The 22,282-nt window shown below is 39.0% G+C and overlaps 1 protein-coding gene across 7 annotated transcripts in view; it reads left to right on the top strand.

Moving 5' to 3' along the window:
• The window catches only part of Rasal2 (RAS protein activator like 2), a 301,544-nt gene that overhangs the window by 233,782 nt on the left and 45,480 nt on the right, over positions 1 to 22,282 (top strand). For all 7 annotated transcript variants that reach the window (XM_015992624.3, XM_015992627.3, XM_015992625.3 and 4 more), the window contains one exon: positions 6,153 to 6,262. In XM_015992624.3, the coding sequence (XP_015848110.1) occupies positions 6,153 to 6,262 (110 nt within the window). The remainder of the gene's footprint in view (positions 1 to 6,152; positions 6,263 to 22,282) is intronic.

Raw genomic sequence — 22,282 nt, 5'->3', positions numbered from 1 at the left:
GGTTTCATGATTGAAATTTTATTGACTTAATCCCATGTTTTTAGTCTTGTGCTTGTTTTGTATTTAATTGCTATTCTTTTTCTAGTTTTCTAAGGTGAAAACTTAATGTTACTGATTTTAGCTCTTCTTTCTTAATATAGTGTTTATTTAATGCTATAAATTCCCCTCTACTATTTTTACTGCATCTCACCAATTTAGATGTGCTGTTCTCATTTTCATGTAGTTAATTACTTAATTCCTCCCTGACTCATGTTATTTCCAAGTATATTATTGGTCTGGCAAGATGGCTCAGCAGGTAAAGATGCTTGTGGCCAAGAATGAGGATCCAAGTTCAAACCCCACAACCCACATGGTAGGAGAGAACTGACTCCCCCAAGCTGTCCTTTCACCTACATACATAAACCGTGGCACACACAAATAAGTAAATAAACTTTTTTTAATAAGAAAGAGATCTATTATGTAACCTAAACATATTTTTCAGTCATCTTTCTTTTACTTATTTCTAATTTAATCCACAGTGGTCTGAAAAGATAATTTCTAGTCTTAAATTGGTTAAGGTATGTTTCATGACCTAAATGTCTCAATCCATGAGTGTATAAGACCTTCAGAAGAAATTATTCTGCTAGTATAGGATGAAGTACTCCATAGATGTCAGTTATATTCAATTTGATTGATGGTGGTGTTGAATTTAACTATGACCTCTGACTTCCAGCCTCTAAGATCTGTCCATTTCTGATAACAAACAGTTACAGTTTCTAATAACAGTACAATGCAGTCATCTTCTATCAATTGTATCGTTTTTGCCCTGTGTTCTTTGATGCTCTTATTAAACAGACTATGAATTTGTTGTCTTCAGGGGAAATTTCCCTTTTTTATTGTTCAGTTACCTTGCTGATCTTAGTACCTTCTTTCTTCTGTCTGAGATGAATGTAGCTGCTCCTGGTTCTCTGGTGTCTGTATTTCATATGAACCTCTCTTAAACAGCATATGGTGTAGTCTGTTACTTTGTAACTGATACATTTATACTATTAATATTAAAGTGATTATTGAGATGGATTGCTAACATATTTGTTACCATTTCCTGTTCATTGCCCTTGTTCTGTGTTCTTATTTTTGTCTCTTGTCCTGCCTTTTGTAGTTTTAAGTAGGCATTTGATTAGAGTCCTCCTTTTTTCTATAGTATGTCAGTTAGACTTCTTTTACTTTTGTAGTGGTTATTTTCTTCCTCTCTACCACACTTCTTTTTAGTATTTCTTGCTGAGCCGGCCTGTTAGTAACAAATGCACTATTGTCTGAGAAAATTGTGGCTACTTCTTTCTTCACTTCAGAAGAATAATTTTTTCAGGTTCCAGAATTCTAAGATAGTGGTATTTTTTTCTCTTACCTGTTAAATAGTTTTTGCCATGTGTCTTGTTTCCGTGGTTTCTGAAAATATGTAATTCTTGTTCTTTTTTACCATTTTCTTTTAAAGCTTTTTGCTATGCTGAGCTGCAAAAAACCATGTTCATGAAAGCTTGTAATAGATTTTGAGCATGAAGCCATTCTTACCATCATTCCTCTGCACTCAGGGAATTCCCTTCTTCCATCTTCTGGGTGCTTTTAGTATTGGCTCGTTGACTTTGGTTTTCTTTGGTTTAAAATAACTTGGGGCTGGCAAGATGGCTCAGGGAACAAGAGCACTCATTGATATTGCAGAAGACCATGTTTGGTTCTCAGTACCCATGGTTGTAGCCCACAGCTGTCTGTAACTTCATTTCCAGGGGATCCAGTTCCCTTTTCTAAACTATTGTGGCATGCATGTGGTACACATACATACATGCAGACGAAACACTAATACAGATAAAATAAATCTTTTAAAAATATGCCTTGCCGGGCAGTGGTGGTGCATGCCTTTAATCCCAGCACTCAGGAGGCAGAGCCAGGCGGACCACTGTGAGTTTGAGGCCAGCCTGGTCGACAAAGTGAGTTCCAGGAAAGGCGAAAAGCTACACAGAGAAACCCTGTCTCGAAAAACCAAAAATAAAAATAAAAATATGCCTAAATACTGGGCAGTGGTAGTGCACACCTTTAATCCCAGCACTCAGGAGGCAGAGGCAGGTGGATCTCTGTGAGTTCAAGCCCAGCCTGGTCTACAGAGTGAGATCCAGGACAGCCAGGTCTGTTACATACACAAAACAAAACGAAAGATATATATACACACATATGCTTGTAAGTGTAATTTTGATATCTTTAGTTTGTTTGGGGCATTTCTGCTGCCTGATGTTCCTTGTGGATCCTGTTTTGGTGTCTGATATTAATTTGAGAACATTTCAGTCATTAATTTCTTGTGGTTTTTGGATTTTTTTTCATTTTTTCCTTTTTTTTGTTATTACCATTACACATGTTACTTCTCGTGTACTTGTTTCACAGTTCTTGGATATTCTATTTTGGTTTTGTCCATTTGTATTCTACTTGATGTTCAGTTTTAGAGGTTTCTAGTGATAGATATCTGTGCTCAGAGATTCTTTCCCTAGCCATTTCAAGTCTTCTTTTTTTTTTTTTTTTTTTTTTTTTGGTTTTTTTTTTGAGACAGGGTTTCTCTGTGTAGCTTTGCGCCTTTCCTGGAACTCGCTTTGGAGACCAGGCTGGCCTCGAACTCACAGAGATCCGCCTGCCTCTGCCTCCCGAGTGCTGGGAGTAAAGGCGTGCGCCACCACCGCCCGGCCATTTCAAGTCTTCTAATAAGGCTATGTATATATTTATATGTAGTGTCTAAACCTTGTATTAAATTACAAATTCCTTTAAGTCAAAAATTGCATTCATTTTAACTTTATTTTCCTTATAACACCTAATAAAATTCTATACAAGAAATAAACATAAAATATTACAGTATGGAGTATGGTGAAATAAATGTCAATAAAAGTTAAAACTCAAGGGCGAGATGAATAAATTCTATTAGAGCATTTTTCAGTCAACTGCATAAGTATATTTTTATTATAAATATATTAATATTTTGTCAGGTCGTTGGCCAGAATCTCATCCAGCCCTAACAGTCCAACTAGAATACTATCATTAAGTCTTGCTTGCTGAATACATTTCTGAGCACATGAGGTAGCAGTTCTCAATCTGTGGTTTGCAACTCCTTTGGGGGTCACATAACAGATATCCTGCATATCAGGTATTTACATTACAATTCATAACAGTAGCAAAATTACAGTCATAAAGTTCCAACAAAATAATTTTATGGTTGGGAGTGACTACACCATGAGAAACTGTATTAAAGGGTCGCAGCATTAGGGAGATTGAGAACCACTGATGAGGGGGTCATTCTGATGAGACATAGTAAATAAAGATTTATCTTGAGCACTAATAGCAAACTCTCCATGAGAACTAATGGCAACTCTCCATCATGATGCTAGTACAGCACTATACAGCACAATCATGATTGATTGATGGTGGTGTTGAGTTTAACTATGACCTCTGACTTCCAGCCTCTAAGATCTGTCCATTTCTGATAACAAACAGTTACAGTTTCTAATAATAACAGTACAGTGCAGTCATCTTCTATCAATTGTATCGTTTTTGCCCTGTGTTCTTTGATGCTCTTATTAAACAGACTATGAATTTGTTGTCTTCAGGGGAAATTTCCCTTTTTATTGTTCAGTTACCTTGCTGATCTTAGTACCTTCTTTCTTCTGTCTGAGATGAATGTAGCTGCTCCTGGTTCTCTGGTGTCTGTATTTCATATGAACCTCTCTTAAACAGCATATGGTGTAGTCTGTTACTTTGTAAATCATGTAAAAATCATGAATTTTTAAAGATGGCTTTTTCTTTTTCTTCAAATATATAACTACTTTTATGATAAGCTGAAATTTAAACTATAGATTAGATGATTACATCTCTGGTATTTGGGGGAGTTTTATATGTTCTTTGATTTTCTTTTTAAATTTTGTGTAGTTAGTTGTTTCTAGCACTGGTGATTGAACTCAAGACCTCACACCTCCTGAACTGCTGAACTACACCCACAGTTCCCCTTCTGGGTAGCAAGAATAATTGAATATATCATACACTTTTTTTAATCATTAAGTAACTTTTTTCATCTTTCTCTCATGAGTGGATCAAGTCCTTATGTTATAAAAATATTCAACTTAATGTAAGAGGAAAACACTAACTCACCTACAAAGGCAGAAACACCAAAGTAAGAACAGATCTGTCGTCAGCAACCAGATGCCAAGGAGTTTGGAGTGATAGATTTCAAGCCCTGAAAGTGGTATCTCTGACCAAGATTGCCATGCCAAGGAAAGCTATTTTTTTAATTAAAGGAGAAATCACTATTTCAAGAACAGCAGAAACTAAGTCAGTTTGTGACCACCAAGCCAGCACTGCCGAGAAAAAAGAATGTTATACACACAAGAGGTAGGAGTGAAGCCTTAATCACAAGAGCATGGAAACAGCTTCATTAAAGGAATGATCAAAAAAGAGCAAACCACAGATACTTACAGGGGAGAAATAAAGATCAAACATTAACCCACCCAGCCAGAAATCAACAAACAAAACTACAAGAATTAGTGAACATCTCTCAATAATAACCTTAAGGGTAAAGGTAAAAGCCTCAAAAACCAAAAAAGAGACACAGGCTGGGTTAAAAACTAGATCTAACTACTTTTGTCTCCAAGAACCATGCTTACTGGTAAAGATTGAAAGCCAGAGGATAGGAAACAATCTGGCAGGTGAATATGCGCCCAAACCAAGTTGGTATAGCTATTGTGTTTCCTGATGAAGTAGACTTCAAACCAAAATGAGTCAGAAGAGATGAAGAGGGGGGAAGGCACTAAGGTGAAAGGAAAGCAAAGGGGCGTGGCGGGGGCTGAGGGCGGGGGAGCCAGGTGAGCAGGCCCACATTGCCAAGGAGCACAGAGAGGATGAAAAAGGAGGGGAATGATTGCAAACAAGGTCTAATAACATATATATATATAAAAACAGTGCCAGAATGAAGCTCATTATTTTGTATGTCTTACATATAGTGAGCATCTTCATTCATTCTTGGATTTATGCAACAAATTTTTTATTATATGCTCATTTTTTTGAGGCGATGACAAGCTCTCTGTGATTTGTTGGAAGTGGCAGGAGAATGCCAAAGAATGTACAGTACTTTGTTCATTTTTTCAATGTATCATCTGAGCATCTCATACATAATGCATTTTAATCAATCAAGCCCACCCCCACCCCTTCCCTCCCAAAACTGCACCACCACATTTCACTACCAATTTGATCTACTCTTTTTGTTTTCCCCAAACCTACTGAGTCCACTTAGTGCTGCCAGTTTTTGCACAGTATATGGCTGTCCCCTGGAGCATGGGCATCCTAGCAGGGCTCATTTCCTTGAAGAAAACTAACACTGCTTCGGTCAGTGCCTTCAGTTGCCTCTAGCTTCTTGGCTAACTAGAGTTGGGACCTCATGGGCCCTTCCGCATCCATGCTGGAATTTGGGCCGGCTTGATGTGCTGCTTGAGGTCACAGAACCTGTAAGTTAACTTCTCAGTATTTAAATGATTTCATAGATGATCTATATTTCATGTAAAATAATTTATCTGCATTTGAATTAATTTTATAAATAACAGTATCTAAAGTGGTATGACCAAATTTGAATAACACTTTGGAGATTAGCAATATAGTCCTTGTTCTACTTAGTTAACTCTCCCCGAGCCTCCTCCAGCAGTATCTTCAGTTTCTCCAGTACACCAAATACCTTCCCACTTCAGGGACTTGGCACATGCTGTTCTAATCACCTAATTTCCATTAGTTTAAGAAATCATTAGGTATCATTTCTATTGAAATTGCTGATGATATTTTCATAGAAAACAGTATGCTTGTCTGTTTTATTGCTGTTTTAAAAGTCTTCGTAAACTTCTGGGTTTTTTTCTGCCACAACTAGTATAAAAACTAAGATTGTTGCTATCAACAAGTTTAATTTTCTGTTTTTCACAGTAGAAAAAAGTCCTTCATTACATTACCAATAAGTTTCAAACAACTAGCATTCATAAAGTTAAAGACTGAAAGCTAGATTCTGTCCCAGTCCTTCCTTTTGAATCTAAACCCTTTTTGCAAGTTCATTGTGGAAGGCAAGGTTCCCGAGTAGTTCTCTCTCCCACCACTCTGCCTTTTCATTCTAGGGATTCTTCAGCAAGCGCCTGAAAGGTTCCATCAAGAGGACCAAAAGCCAGTCAAAGCTTGACAGAAACACAAGCTTTCGACTTCCATCCCTTCGAAATGCAGATGACAGGTAGGACATGACTTGTTTTTAAAAGACATCAGATGCTGGAGTGGATTATTTACTTCTTTTGAGATAGTGTCTCAGTATGTTGCTCTAATTGACCTAGAATTTGCTATATAAACCAAGTTGGTCTTGAATTATAGAAACCCAACTGCCTTGGCTTCCCAAGTGCTAGGATTAAAGATGTGCACCCCCATACCTAGCATAAAGTAGATTTTAATAAGGCTCTTGAACCTGCTATACCTTTGTATTAATGTTAGACTGATCCAGTAAAAGTTTGCTTTTTTGTCTTGCTCATATTGAGACAAGGTACAAAATGTTTGTTCAGCAGTCAACCAGTGTAAAATGCATATAAATGTTAGTTTGGGGATATATATATATATATATAAAGAATCAAATATACTGTTTCTGTAAAGTCAAGTTCTACTGATTATAGGTAAATTCTTTTTCTTCAATCAACTCTAAGGAATAACAGATGATGCTTGGAAAATACATATGGATACATATGATTTTCTTACTCAGTCTCCATAATAAACTTATAAATATGTTCTTATGCTTATACATGAAGAATCTGATGCACAGAGAAATTAAGTAATGTTGTCCAAGATCATACAGTTTGTAAATAGCAAAAATGATACTTGCCCATGGGCATTTTTCCAGCACCCATGCTCTTTGCTACTATAGTGTTCTATGTGTGTAGCATATAAAACCAGTCTTGGCAGTTTATAGCTACTTGTAGAAGACACATTTTGGAAAGAATTTCAATAGTTAGAACTGCTAACCTGGTAAACATTGCATGTTTAACTCACTAAAGAGAACATCCTCTTAAAATAATTGAGTATGTGCTCATCAGACACATCTTAGTGTCTCACGACATTCATAGTTTTGGAAATGTTGCTGCTCTGTCAGCGAATCATTGCCCTCGCCAGTGTTTACTGAATGCCCAATGTGCACCCAACATTTCCCAGGCACTGCTTTGGGTAACACAACCCCTTGGGCTGTTAATGCCCTTACTTTGAAGCTGAGGAACTTGTCCAGAGTTAAGCAAGCAGTAGACCTAGATTTAAAATTGTCCGTCTTTCATATTTGATACTCTTATTTGTACTTAAGGATTTACGGTTAGTTTTTTTTCTAGTCAGTGACACTGTTTTCTGTCACCTTCCTCAGAAGCAAATTAAAATGATAGATTTGTCAGGCAGAGAATTTGCAGTTTTATTTTAGAATTGTTTCCATACTGAATTTTATCATATCTTATTTGTGGACTACATAGAAAATATTGACATTTAAAAGTCTGTCTAGCTGTGCCCATTGAGACTGAACTCCACAAGTCTGTATTTGACTGGTTGCGGTTTTCTGTATTGATCTCTGTCTGTTGCAAAGAGTTTTCTTTGATAAGGTTATCTTGTGAATAAGGACAAATACTTAGAACGTAACTAGGGAGTATGATGGTTTAGTCAAGTGGTCGTTTTTGGTTCTTCTTCAAGTTTCCATCTTGTTGGGTGGTCTTAAGTCCAGTTAGAGAGCTGTTGGTTACTGTTAAGGTGTATATGCCACTACTGCCCTCTTAGAGCTATCAAGATGGTAAGAGCCAAAGGATCAGGGAGTTTTCTGTGTGATTGTGTGTCTTTTATTAAGATCAGAAGCTACACCCGTAACATTTCATTAACATGACTGCCCAAACATAAGCTGAACAAGGAAAACAACAGTGACGTTCCAAAGTGTGTGTTGGGGGGTGGGGCATGGCAGAGGAAGACACCACAAGGCCTCAACCCTACACAAAGAGCTGCAGGCAGCTAAGGAATGCTGAGACCAGAAGAAATAGTCTTACCCAGTGAATAGCACACCAGTTAGTCATCCTATACCATATGGTCAGCCCTGAAAACATGCATACAAGTTAACATTATATAGACCACGCAGGTTATATTTAGGGAAAATTTTATACACACATATATATATATGCATGTGACAATAATTAATGGAAAATGAGGCCATAGATTTGAAAGAGAGCAAGGAGGAAGACATGGGAGGTTTTGGAGGGAAGAGGGAAGTAATGTGATCATATTATAATCTCAAAAATAAAAGAAATATTTGTAAAAGAGAGGAAAGGAGGGCTGACGAGATAGATGGCTCAACAATTAAGAGCACTGGCTGTTCTTCCAGAGGTTCTGAGTTCAATTCCCAGCAGCCACATGGTGGCTCACGACCATCTATAGTGGGGTCTGATGATCTCTTCTGGCATAAAATATACATGCAGATAGAGCACTCATGCATATTAAACAAACAAATCTCTAAAAAGAGAGATGGGGGGAAAGGAAAAAGAAAAAAAAAATAGCTGGACCTAGATTTCACCATGTAGCCATTTTCACAATATTAATCTGCCAGCCCATGAGTATGGAGGTCTTTCTATCTTCAAGCATGTTCTTCAGTTCCTTTCTCCAGTGTTTTAAATTTTTTCATTGTAGATACCTTGCATTTCTTTGGTTAGATTTATTCAAAACTTGTGGTATGGTTTGTTTTGAAGCAATTGTGAATGTTTTTCTGATTTCTTTTTCAGTGTATTTATTATTAGACTATAAGAAGGCTGCTGGGTTTTGCATCTTAATTTTGGATCCTTCCATTTTACTAAAAGTGTTTAGCAGATTTAAGTGCTTTCTGGTGGAGTCTTTAGGGTCCCTTATGTATACCATTATCATATTATCTACAAGTAAGGATACTTGAACTTATTTTCCTGTGTGTGTCCCTTTTTCCTCCACCCCTTTTGTTCCAGCTAAGGCTTCAGCCACTATTGAATAAGAGTAGAGAGTGGAAGCCCCTTGTCATCTTTTTGATTTTAGTAGAAATGCTTTCAATGATAACATCATACATAGCCTTTATTATGTTGTGATATAGTCCTTCTAGTCCTTCTAGATTTTATTAAAGCCTCTTGATTGTGTACTTTCTGAGTCCATTTGTGTGGAATACTACATTCTTTCATTTGCATATGTTGAGCCATTCCTACAGCTGTGTATTAAAATCAACAAATGATCTCTTTGATGTGTGGAATTCAGTTTCTAAGTATTTTGTTTATAATTTTTGCAGCTATATTTATCAGGGAGATTGTATTTTTTTATTGTTGTTGTCTTTATTTAGTTTTGGTATTAGGTAATACTTGGTTTGTAGAAAGAGTTCAATATATATCCTCTGTGCTTTCTATTTTATGGAGTAGTTTGAGACACATGTTTGGTACATGTTCTAGTTTGGCCCTCTATTGCCGTGGCGGGGAGGGGGGAGGACCATTGACCAAAATCAGCTTGCAGGAAGAAGGGGTTTATTTCAGCTTTTATGTTATAGTTCATTTCTGAGGGAAGCCAGGGCAAGAACTCAAGGCAGCAACCTGGAAGCAAGAACTGAACCAGAAGCCATGGAGAAATGCTGCTTACTAGGTTGCTTTCCATTGCTTGCTCAGCCTGCTTTCTTATGCTTCCCAGGGCCCCGGGAAGGAAATATGCATTCAGTCTTTATGTTATACATAAACGTCTGCTTTTTTGTCTTAAAAATTACACTAGAGGCAGAAATATGAATACTAATAAAACTAGAAAAATCTGAATCAAAGATTATTTAAGATTAAATGATCAGATATAGTTGCTGTGCAGAAGGGACTTATGAAATCTTACCACTTAAGCTATAAGTGAGCTACTAACTGAAAAAGGTGTATTTTCCCATCACATAGAAGTCCAGGTCTGCCATCCTTAGGATCTTCAAGGAGCTTCTCTTGAACACAAGATGATTGCTGTAACTGTGGTTATAATATCTATGTTTCAGATATCTAAAAAGAGGGGCCCTTATAAGGATATTGCCTACTCCCAACTGACTTATCTCCCTTTAAAGGAATTTCCTTGAAACGGTCCAGTGACTCCTGTTTATTCATTCCTAACTTTTTTTTTTTGCAAGAGAGACTGGAAAATTTTATATTCAGGTGCACTGTGTCCCCCAATAAAGCAAGAATCTGTTCTTAAATTCAGAGAGAGGGATAGAAACTGAGAAATAGCTAGCTAGCTAGCGTTTGCCATTGAGGGTTGATTTAGCACACATACTACCAGAATTCTGGAAGAGTTGAAATCTTTTTCTCCTTTAGAAGACTACCATTCAAGATTGTCTTACCACATAGATTAGAGAAACTAAAGCACCCCAAAAAGATTGATAGGAGTGATGTTTATGTGTCTATTAAAATCCCAACTGCCGGGCGGTGGTGGCTCACGCCTTTAATCCCAACACTTGGGAGGCAGAGCCAAGCGGATCTCTGTGAGTTCGAGGCCAGCCTGGGCTACCAAGTGAGCTCCAGGAAAGGCGCAAAGCTACGCAGAGAAACCCTGTCTCGAAAAACAAAAAACAAAACAAAAATCCCAACTGGTGAGTGCATGCCAGACAAAAACATAGCCTTACAAGTACATGTACATAAATACATAAATGTTCACAGTGGCATGAGTCATAGTAATCATGATTACCAAAGTGAGCATGACCTAAGTGACCATCAACAGATAGGTACACAAACATAATATATCCACATAATATTAGTCATCCATAAGAAAGAATGGAATACTGAAACATGCTACAATGTGTATGACTATGTTTAACCTTGAAAGCATGATAATTGAAATTTGTCATGGACAAAGGGGTACAACACTGCCTAGTGTACATTTCATCCCCACCACTGGGGAGAAAAATGCTAAACACAGCCCAAGGGGTACAACACTGCCTAGCATACATTTCATCCCCACCACTGGGGAGAAAAAGGCTAAACATAACTTTAGTTTCCCCAATCTATGTGAAACTGTTATCTTGAATACTAGGCTTCTAAATATTGTGTTTCCACTTGTAGAATATGAAAGTGGCAAGAATGGGAAAATCATAGAGCTTAATAGTTGCCAAAGACTGAAGATGTGATACAGAAAAAGCCAGTGAAAGAGGAGTAACTTCAGAGAGGTATTAGGCTTCCGTTTTGAGTGATGAAAATAGTTTAAGCTTAGATTGTGGTGATGATTGCACAATTCTGAATATATTGAAAACTCTGTACACTTTAAATGGCCGGATTTTAGTATATGAATTATCTCTCAATAAAGATGTTTAAAGAAAAGGAAAACAGCTGGCAAGGAAGACTCAGCAGTGGAGCTCATTAGTCTGTGGGCTCATTCCAGCAGCAGGGTTTCCACTGAGTTCTTTAGAGCTTTACTCTTAAACATATAACCAAATGTCGTGTAACTACCAAAGAAATACCCCAAATGAAAGACAGAGACCAAAAGAAGCAACTAAAGAGCGAGCAGTAGTCAGAGCAAAAACAACTTGACAAGTAAAATGAGTATTTTTTAAAGATAATATTATATACCTATAAAATAACAGAGTATCAAAGTGGGGGGGACAAGAAGAAAGAGCTTGAAAGTTAATACAAAAGATAAAGTCACTGCCAATAGGAAGTGTAACAGAAAATGGAAGACTCACACTGGCAAGATGGCAGAAGCTGACTAGGGCACTTAGCACCATGCCTGATCATCTGGATTCCATCCCTGGAACATCCACAGTGGGAGGTGTCTTCTGACTTTCACAACCTCTGCATACAAGTAAATAAATAATATAAAAAATCAAAGAATTAGTGTACAAGATTATAGAAAAAGGAACGAAAACGTTAGGGAGGACATTGTCAAAGGAATAATACAAGAAAATGTCCCAGACAAGAAAACAAATGTGCAGACTGAAGAGACAACCTAGTTTCCAGGTCAGTAAATGGTAAAGACCCCTGAACAGAAACTATCAGTTTATAACATGGAAAGTTATTAGATCACCAAGATTTTGTTTTGGTTTTGCTTGTTTGTTTTCTACCCTTATAAAACTGCTAGAAAGAAAACAATAGGTTGCATACAAAGAAATGGGAATGGGGAACATGGTAGTAAAATGGGATGACATTGGAATTTTTGGTAAAATTACCAGAAACCAGAAGTCTTGGGGAACATATCTTTAAAGTTATGGGAAGAAACATTTTTCAGTTCACTTCTCTGAAGTTCTTAAATGTCAAGCTAAGGAGTTTGGACTCTAGTCTACAAGCAGCAAAGAAATGGCAGCCTGTTCTCAAAAGATAACATAGAGCAGTGCTGTGGATGGAGAAATCCAGCACTATGGAGTATGGAATTTCAGATCACCTGCTTTATAGAGACCAAATTTGGGATACGAGTTACTATAAAGCTACTGTAAGATACAATGAAGGCTCTAAGGAGGGTATTGGCAGTGGAAATGAAAAGTCAAAAGACAGGATATGGGGAACACTTTAGAGAAAAAAAAAAGCAATAGAATGTCACGAAGTCATTGTTTCAAAGTCATCTAATCAGTTAAAACCCAGCAGAATCATTTTCAGAATCCATATTGATTGCATTTTTGACATTGAAAGTGTGCCAGTGAGAGGGCATGGAACCATAAAAAGACTGATACTTTTGCCTTTTGTTCAAAGACACTTAAAACTAGGGGATGGTGAAAAACACTAGACCTACTACATCGCCAGATTTTCAAGTATTTGTTGCCAACCCTCCCTTTTGGGTTTTGGGTGAATAGACACAGGAGTAGAAAGGAGGTAAGGCATTCTGGTACCATCTTAGTTTTCCATTATGGACTGTAAACCTGGCAGATGTTTCTATCTTGCTTCTTTGAGGAATCCTTTAGGGATTTTTTCATTTCTGAGGAGGCTCTCACTTATAATTTCATTCCAGGAATTCTTGTGGAGAAGGGGTATATACCCATGCAAGGGCACAGAGGCCAAAGGTCAATATCAGGGGTCTTCCTCTATCACTGTCCACCATATTTTTTGAGACAGGGTCTCCTCCTAAGCCTGGAGCTCACCAGTTGGCTAACTGCAGTTCCTCCTGTCTCTCCAACTCCTGTCAATGAGACCATGGCCGTGCACCACTGTGCCCAGTTCGTTCACGTTGTTGCTGGGTTACAGCATTCAGTTCTCCAAGCTTACACAGCAAGCACTTGACAGTCGAGCCCCTCCCCAGCCCATTCGAAGGAGGAATTCCTCTTGTTCTGGTCTCTACACCACTGCAAAGAACATTCCTACTTTCTTTGCACTGGCAACCATTAGAAATTAGGAGTGCAGACACTGAACATGTTAACATTCCTGTTCCACCACCAACACTTAGTCATTGCTCGTCATCTAGTTATCCAGAAAGAATCAACACACACCCTGTTTCCCTATACAAATTCATTGTAGAGAACAGGGGTTGTACCTCACAGTTTTTTCAAAATTCACTCTCACAAAAGTCTTTTGAGTTTTCCAGTTTCTGGCCACTCTCCGTAGTCTTGATCTAACTGACGGGTTCAAGGTAGTGGAACTAGTCCCAAAAGAGCTCCTTATAAACACTACATTTTCTAGAGCTGTGAATTGTAGCCTGGCTATCCTTTGCTTTACAGCTAATATCTACTTATGAATGAGTATATACCGTGTTTATCTTTCTGGGTCTGGGTTACCTCACTCAGGATGGTTTTTTTCTAGTTCCATCCATTTGCCTGCAAATTTTATGATGTCATTATTTTTTACTGCTGAGTAATATTCCATTGTGTAAATGAACCACATTTTCTTTATCCATTCTTTGGTTGAGGGGCACCTAGGTTATTTCCAGGTTCTGGCTATTACGAATAATGCTGCTATGAACATAATTGTGTAGTAGTATTTTATTTGTGCGTTAATAAATAAAGCTTGCCTGGAGATCAGGCGGAAAAGGCCAGCCATTTTAAGTAAACAAAGAACTCAGGCATCACATACCCTTAATCCCTTTGCAGGCAGGATCTCTGTGTGTTCGATGCCACAGTAGGGAACAGAGCCAACCATGGTGACAACACACCTTTAACCCCAGTACCAACCATAGAGACCTGGAGGTCTGGACAGACAGACAGACAGTGATAGAGCTGTGTAGGAAGAGGAAGTGAGGTAGCTGGGCTAAGAGCCAATGAGAGGGCAGAAAAGCAAGGCATATAAACCTGAGTAGACAAAAAGTTGTGCTTTTTGGAAGTTGTGGAGTTAGTAAGGTGAGGTTAGCTCCTGGCTTTCCATATTTCTCTGATCTCTCTAAGGCTTTAACCCAGATTTCTGGCTCTATGCTTTTTATTTAATAAGACCATTTAGAAATTCGTTTACATAGTTGAGCAAGTGTCCTTATGCTATGGTTGAGCATCCTTTGGGTATATGCCCAAGATAGGTAACGAGGACCCCAAGAGGGATACATGGATCGCACTGGGAAGGGGAAATAGATGAGATCGCCTGGGTAAACTGGGGGGTGGTGTAGCACGAGTCTTAACAGGTCTTATTAATAAAATCAAACCTGAAGCCAGGTATTGGGGTGAACGCTAAAAGATCAGAGAAGCAGAATAAGCCACAGCTTCCTCACCTTGCCATTTCCTCAGCTGATCCTGTTTCCTCAGACTGGAAGCCTCTGAGTCCTCATTCAGAATGAATCTCAGCTGAACTGCTGCTCAAAAGCCTAAAAGCTTAACCAGGCCTAGTTCCTTGTCCTCACACCTTAAATACCTTTCTGCTTCCTGCCATCACTTCCTGGGATTAAAGGTTCTTGTTACCACTCCTGGCTGTTTCCAGTGTGGCTTTGAACTCACAGAGATCAGACAGATTTCTGCCTCTGAAATGCTAGGATTAAAGGCGTGTGTGCCACCATTTTCTGGCCCCTATATCTAGTGGCTGTTCTGTTCTCTTACCCCAGATAAGTTTATTAGGATGCACAATATATTGGGGAACACAATATCACCACAGGGTGGGGGTAGAAGGGAGGAGGTAGGGGATGGGAATGTGAGTCGAGTTGAGGGAGAGACGGAGGGGGAGAGCAACAAAAGAGATATCTTTTAAAAAAATTTATTTACTTTTATTTCATTTGCATTGGTATTTGTTTGCATGTATGTCTGTGTGAGGGTGTCAGATCTTGGAGTTAGAGACAGTTGTTAGCTGCTATGTGGGTGCTAGGAATTGAACCTGAGTCCTTTGGAAGAGCAGTCAATACTCTTAACAGCTGAGCCATCTCTCCAGCCCCAAAAGAGATATCTTGATAGAAAAGGCCATTATGGGGTTAGGGGAAAACCTGCAGGAATCCACAAGGATGACCCCAGTTAAGATTCCTAGCAATAATGGAGAGGGTGCCTGAATTGGCCTGTTGTTCAAATTTTAGGTGGTCTTTTAATAAAAAAAAAAAACCCAGAGTCAGATATCAAGATGAAAGCTGAAAGATCAGAGAAGCAGAACAACCAGCTACTAGTTCTTACCTCTGTGAAATCCTCAGCCTAAAGAGAGTGAGTTCCTGTTTCCTCACGCCTTTTATACCTTTCTCTGCCCAAACATCACTTCCTGGGATTAAAGGCATATGTGCTTCCCAGTACTGGGATTAAAGGTGTGTGCCACCACTGCCTGGCTGTTTCCAGTGTGGCCTTGAACTCACCAAGATCCAGACAGATCTCTGCCTCCCGAGTGATAGAATTAAGGGTGTGTGCCACCACTGCCTGACCTCTATGTCTAATCTAGTGGCTCGCTCTGTCCTGTAATCTTCAGGCAAGTTTATTAGGGTACACAGTATATCACCACACTGGCCTTCTCCTGTAATCAGATTGGTGACTTTACCCTAATTGTCATCATCCAGTAACTGATGGAAGCAGATGCAGAGATCCACAGCCAAGCACTGGGCTGAGCTCTGGGAGTCCAGTTGAAGAGAGGGTAGAGGGATTATATCAGCAAGTTGTGGGAGGTGGTTAAGATCATGACAGAAAACCCACAGAGACAATTGACCCAAGATCTTGGGAGCTCATGGACTCTAGACCAACAGCTAGGGAGCCTGCATGGTACCAACCTAGGCCTTCTGCATGTGGATGACAGTTGTGTAGACTGGTCTGTTTGTGGGGCCCCCAGCAGTAGGGACTAGGATCTGTCCCTGGCACATGAGCTGGCTTTTTGGAACCTATTCCTTATGGTGTGATGCCTTGCTCAACCTTGATGTAGAGGGGAGGAGCTTGGTCCTGTCTCAACTTGATATGCCATGCGTTACCCTTTCTGAGGAGTGGATGGGGAGAAGGGTAGGATGAGATGGGGGAGGGAACAGGAGGAGAGGAGGGAGGGAAACTGTGGTTGATATGTAAATAAATTTTAAAAAATAAACACTACATTTTGTCAAGTACTTCACTTTGGCATATCACCTCTATCTCAGTATCACAAATGAAATTTCAATTGTAATATCTTATGGCATGTGTATAGTATTATAACCATTAGCATAATGTGCAAAATGCAATAACATGGCCAAGTCCTTCCCTAACTCCCAGCATTATCTCTTGTCAACTCCATGAAATCTTTCATTTATAGTATTTCCCATAGTGTTTTATATTATTGTTCTGCTTTTGATTTTATTCTTTCTTCTCAAGTGATATTACTTGTTCCTATACTCTTTCCTGAGTCTGGCTTAATTTTAGCGCATGCTCATACAGCAATACCCAAGTCAGAAATCATATGCTCCCTGACTTTTGTATTCTTTCCACATCTCCTAGACTCTACCTGACCACCCATGACTGACTGTAAATGACTTATGCAGTGAACTGCACTGTATTAGATGTATTCCTTTATTTCGGCTTGTTGTACTTTCTGCATGTTGATAACTGTGGTTCATAGGTGTGGCAGCTGGCTAGGACTGTAATTGCTTTACTCCCTTGGCAGCTTGCATAGTGTTTTCTGGAACCATGAAAGCTGGACCACAGGAAAGAGGTTTTCAGTGCAGACCTAGCTTGAGTCATCTAAGTCATGTGTCCTAAGTGTGTTGTGTCTTCAGCAATAGAGGCCCACCCATAACCCCTGAAAGGCAAATCACAAAAAGCCCCAACAGGACACATTGTGGAGTTCAGTGTATTGTGGGGAGACCAGCCCAAACAGATAGATCTGAATCATAGCTCCTGCCTCTGTGACTCAAGGAGCATAGTAGAAGAGGAGGCCAGAATCCCAAGAAGAAAAGACAGCGATGTCAATGAGCCTGTTAATGTGCAAGGGGGAGTCCCTCTCCTAGATTAAAAAATGCAGGCAACTACTGACTGCTGGAAGAAGAATTAGTGTCTCTCAAGGATGAGTTCCCTTATTGGTTGTCCAGTGCAGAGTGGTCCACCCTGAAACCATATACACACAAACAACAACAGGCTCAGCGGGTTCTTTCTGTATATGTTTGTATAGACACATATAATCAAACAAAAGAGACTCTCAACTTGAGAGTGTGGGAGGGGCTGAGGGGAAGAAAGGGGAAAGAGTGATGTATTTCTATTTCAGTTAAAAATATTTTTTTAAAGAAGTTTAGTATTTCCACTCTTCAACTGGTCTATTAGTTGAGTTGGATTCTGGGTATAATTTAGTTCATTTTGATATTTTTGCTAAATTCAGTATATCTGTGTTTTTATTTGATTGGTACTAGGTACAACATTTTGGACTCACCAAAATAGGATAGATAATGAAGTATTTTCTCTGAATCTGTCAAATGGTAATGGACTGGACATTGTTAATGTAATTCTTGACTGTGTATATTGTATATACTTATTATACTTCTTGTATATAGCTTTTCTTATATTAGTTATAACATTTTATTATTTTTGGCAAGAAAGGGGAAATGTGGTGGTATATTGTGTACCCTAATAAACTTGCCTGAGGATCAAAGGACAGAGCCAGCCGCTACATTAGACATAGAGGTCAGGCAGTGGTAGCACACACCCTTAATCCCAGCATTGAGATCGCATGCCTTTGCTTGGGAAGCGCACATGCCTTTAATCCCAGGAAGTAATATGGCAGGGCAGAGAAAGGTATATAAGGAGTGAGGGAACAGGCACTCACTCTCTTCAGACTGAGGATTTCACAGAGGTGAGAACTAGTGCCTGGTTGTTCTGCTTCTCTGATCTTTCAGCTTTCACCCTGATATCTGGCTCTGGGTTTTTTATTAAAATACCATCTAAGATTCGAACAACACATACTCTTAGGTTTTAATAATTTGCAATTTAAGGAGTAAGAAAAGAGTATTATAAAATGTCTTTATTAGAGTCAGTGGAATTTTCTACTTCCCAAATCGTACATTGATTTTCATAGTCTCTTTCTATGCCCCTTCATTGAATGTGTACATGGATACATGTTGAAGTAGCTATATGTTTCACTTTTTTGTGGGATAGTGAAAACCATGAGGCTTTTATTTCAAGTGATGACTCAGACTACAGATATCCTGCTTTATCCCTCGCATTTGGGCACATTCGTCTATCCTATCAGGAGAGTGAGAGCAGGGGGAGGAAAATCTGCGTTGTGTCCTGTATTTCCCTAAGTAACTATCTGTGAGGCTAACATAAAATCCGTAGCATCAGCAATAGGAAGTGGTTTCACCTATAGCAAGTAGGCCAGGCCGCTGCAGTTATCATGATTCTCAGACATGAGAATGGGTTTTGAGTACAAATAGAACGCTAGTGAGTGATTCTTATCTGCGAGGGAAAACTAAAATTACAATACAGAAGAGTTGCATGTTTTACAACAGAGAGATCACTTGGAAATACTCACAAATATCTGATTATAAAGCAGATTGCAAAATCCAGAGAACAGAGGGAAAAATTCTTTTCTTGTGAGATCTCAATGTGTTTGAGAGGATTGAGACACCCAAGTTTGTTAATTGCTACTTGGGACGTTTCAGAATGACTGTCTTAAAATGCATGCTGGTTAAACACAAGTGTCCTGCAGTGCCCAGCTACTGGCTCAGGGCTCTTCAAGAACTCAGTGACACAGTTCAGAATCATAACTGCCAACCAAGCAGAAATTCACTTGCACTGAGTCCAGAATTTTGTGTGGCAATAGCATTTTTAATTAAAAGTTTCCCAGTTCCTAAATTTGGAACTGAATCTGTAAACATGTGGCAGATTGAGCTACCAACCCAAGCATTATTGGAGCTGTGGGGAAAATGTGACTTTTTACAAAATCAGATGGGTAAGCTGAGAAAATCCAGCTGTGTTTATTTCAAATTGCACTCATCAGAGTTCTTTTACTCTTTTCTTTTGCACCAGTGCATCCACTGGTTTGTGTGTGATAGCGCCCCATCCCCCCCCCCCCCCAGCCATTCACTTTTCTCTTTGAAGACTGATTTAAGTAGTGACAAGCTTGAAGCAATCTGACAGGCATTTACTGTGGTAACAGGAAGCCTCTCTTGTAGTTTATATCCTAACTCAGTCAGAAGCAGCAGGTAGTCTTCATGAGCAATTAGAGTTTTAACACGGAAGTCCGTAAGTTGACCAAAAGCTCAAGACTCTGCTAACCTTAAAATAGAAATGTAGTGTGTGGTGTTCCTTAATTAATGTAAAATTGACCTCTAAGAAGCAGTTTCCCAGGTAAATTAAGGAACAGTCATCACATTGCATTATTCCTATGTAGTGTTTGCAGTAATGGTGGTCAGTCAGGAGAAGAGCTGGAGCTGTACTCAAGGAATGCATATTATCTTGATGAAGGCCCTTGTCAGGCTCGCCTTGGAAAAGTTGCTTTAAATTCGTTATCCTACCAGTAAATACCCATTCTATTCTGTTAGAAGAGTAAACTGGTGGTACCAGACTCTAAAACTCTAGGTAGAAGATCTGTGGGACACAGATCATGTGAAGGTACAAGAGGTAACATGGTCAGAGGTGACCTGGGGTTTCTAATGTCGTATTGAAATGTTTGGACAGAGCCGGGCGGTGGTGGCGCACGCCTTTAATCCCAGCACTCGGGAGGCAGAGCCAGGTGGATCTCTGTGAGTTCGAGGCCAGCCTGGGCTACCAAGTGAGTCCCAGGAAAGGCGCAAAGCTACGCAGAGAAACCCTGTCTTGAAAAACCAAAAAAAAAAAAAAAAAAAAAATGTTTGGACAGGTAATGCCTCCTTCCCCCACTCTGCCCTTGAGCCATCCCCAGGTGTTTGGATCTTCTGTTCACTGTAATCATGCTTCTGTGGGAATTACTTCTCAGAGACACTGTCCTCTCAATACAGGAAGAACTTGCTCATTTATTTAGTAGTAATGTCGAACACACTAGACTTTGGCTATCGATTCATGTGTGTATATCCACATTTTGAACTTTTGGAGATTCTGAACTAGGTATTAATTATTGAAACTTCAGTAAGTAGCATTTTAAGTTATCCAAATAATTAGACAATTAGAATGAGCTTTTATAGCAGCTATTGGAAGTTGGACTATACTGAAGAATATTGAAAAAAAAAATTATTTTATTTAACTTTCTGTAAAGTTAGAGAATAACTTTAAACCAGATAAATCTTGCTAAGAGACGTTTAACTAGGGTAGGCACTGCAAAGGAAACAACAGGTGAGAGATTGTACTTGCAAGGAGAGATACAGGGAATACCATCTAGTGGGAGGGTAGTTGACAATCACATAAAACAAGCTAAAGCTTCCTAGTTCTGTCCCTACGTAGTGTTTAATAAGCGATCATTCCCCACCCCCAGAGCTGCCTTTATCACCAGCCTTTGACTGAGAACTGATGGGAATGGCCCTCACTGCTCCCTCCTCCCTTTTTAAAGCAGTCACCTTTACCATATTTGCAGAGCATGCTCCCTGAGTCTTGCCAGCTGCAGCTTCTCCCTGCTGCCTTCCAGCTCTAATCTCCTTAAAGGTGTAGCGCCATGGCAACAGGCCCAGCCTAGAGCCCTGGAACCTTGTTTGTATTACCTGAGGGGCTAGATGCAGCCTGGAGGAATAGGGATATCACCTGCACTGCTGGGCTTGGAGATCTAGGACTTGTTCAGTTGTTTGTGTTTCCGTCCTGCTTCTGCTGAAGACTTGAATAACACCTGAGAGGCGTTTATGCAAAGATGGCATCACTAACTGAAGGCAGCAGGAGACTCACCCTCAGTTGGCTATTGTCTTCTACACAGAGAGTTGTTTTCTGAGATGTAGTCCAGGAAGTGACTTGCTACACCCGGACATGTGGCTCCGCTATGGTTTGGGGTTGCTCTGCCAGGTGGCTGTACAATTGCTTCATGTAGGTAGACGTTTATTTTTGTTTTAAATAAAATTAACTTCTATTTTAATTCTTTGGAGGTTATTTAAAAAAAAGAAACTTTGTCATAACACTTTCTGTTTTACATATTTTGTGATCATCCCAGAGTCAGAGAAGCTTTTTCCTCTAGCAATTAATTCCTACTGGAAAAGATAGCTAGAATTGTTATTTTCTGTTTGTTTAACAAAGATGATGGTGTCCTGTTTCTCTGATCTGGCTTCTGATTCAGCATATTGATAAAGGCTGTTATGATAAGTTGACTAAAGTTAAAAAAAAAAAAACAGCATTTAATTACTTAAAATTATGCCGTATTTGTACCACATAACTTCAAACATGTTTTCTTGTCCAGAACAAAGGTAAATAAATACAACTGTTGCTTTGTTGATTTTTATATACACTATATTTGCTGGCTTTTGTCCATTTAGTACATACTTTGCATTATTAATGGGAACTACTATATTGCCTTTTTTACTTTAAAATGTGCTATCGGAACACTTTTTTTTCAGCCTAAACTTTAGATGGTAATTATTACTGTTTTGTTTTTGTTAAACAACAGGCTAAATTATCCTTATTGTTTAAGATGTTTCTTATTTATGGAGTTTGACTAAGTAGGATAGAGACAGAAGATAGTGAATTGAGTGCTAGTTTCCAGTGTCCTATTGCTTAGTAATTTAGCTAAATACTCTTCTGGCAGTAAGTACTACAGCTCCTTTCAGTATTATCCTTGTTCCTAGTAAATGAATAAAGCCGCTTATTTAATATTTTACCAAAACAAATGTCTTTACACAGACATTTCTTTTAGACTTATTATTAAGACCTACTTGAAGCATAGGGGTGTTTCAGTCAGTGAGTGTGATAATTATTAACTAAAACTGTGTGGCCATCCATTTTTGAATTTAGGAAAATTGTTTTCTGTCGTGTTTGACTCCATTAACTTTTGTGATAGGAAGGCAGTGAAGTACTAGCGCCTATAGAGACAAA

This window comes from Peromyscus maniculatus, chromosome 11, assembly GCF_049852395.1.
Source record: "Peromyscus maniculatus bairdii isolate BWxNUB_F1_BW_parent chromosome 11, HU_Pman_BW_mat_3.1, whole genome shotgun sequence".
NCBI classification, from domain to species: domain Eukaryota; kingdom Metazoa; phylum Chordata; class Mammalia; order Rodentia; family Cricetidae; genus Peromyscus; species Peromyscus maniculatus.
The sequence above is the reverse complement of the archived record's forward strand: the minus strand, read 5'-3'. Positions and strand labels throughout refer to the sequence as shown.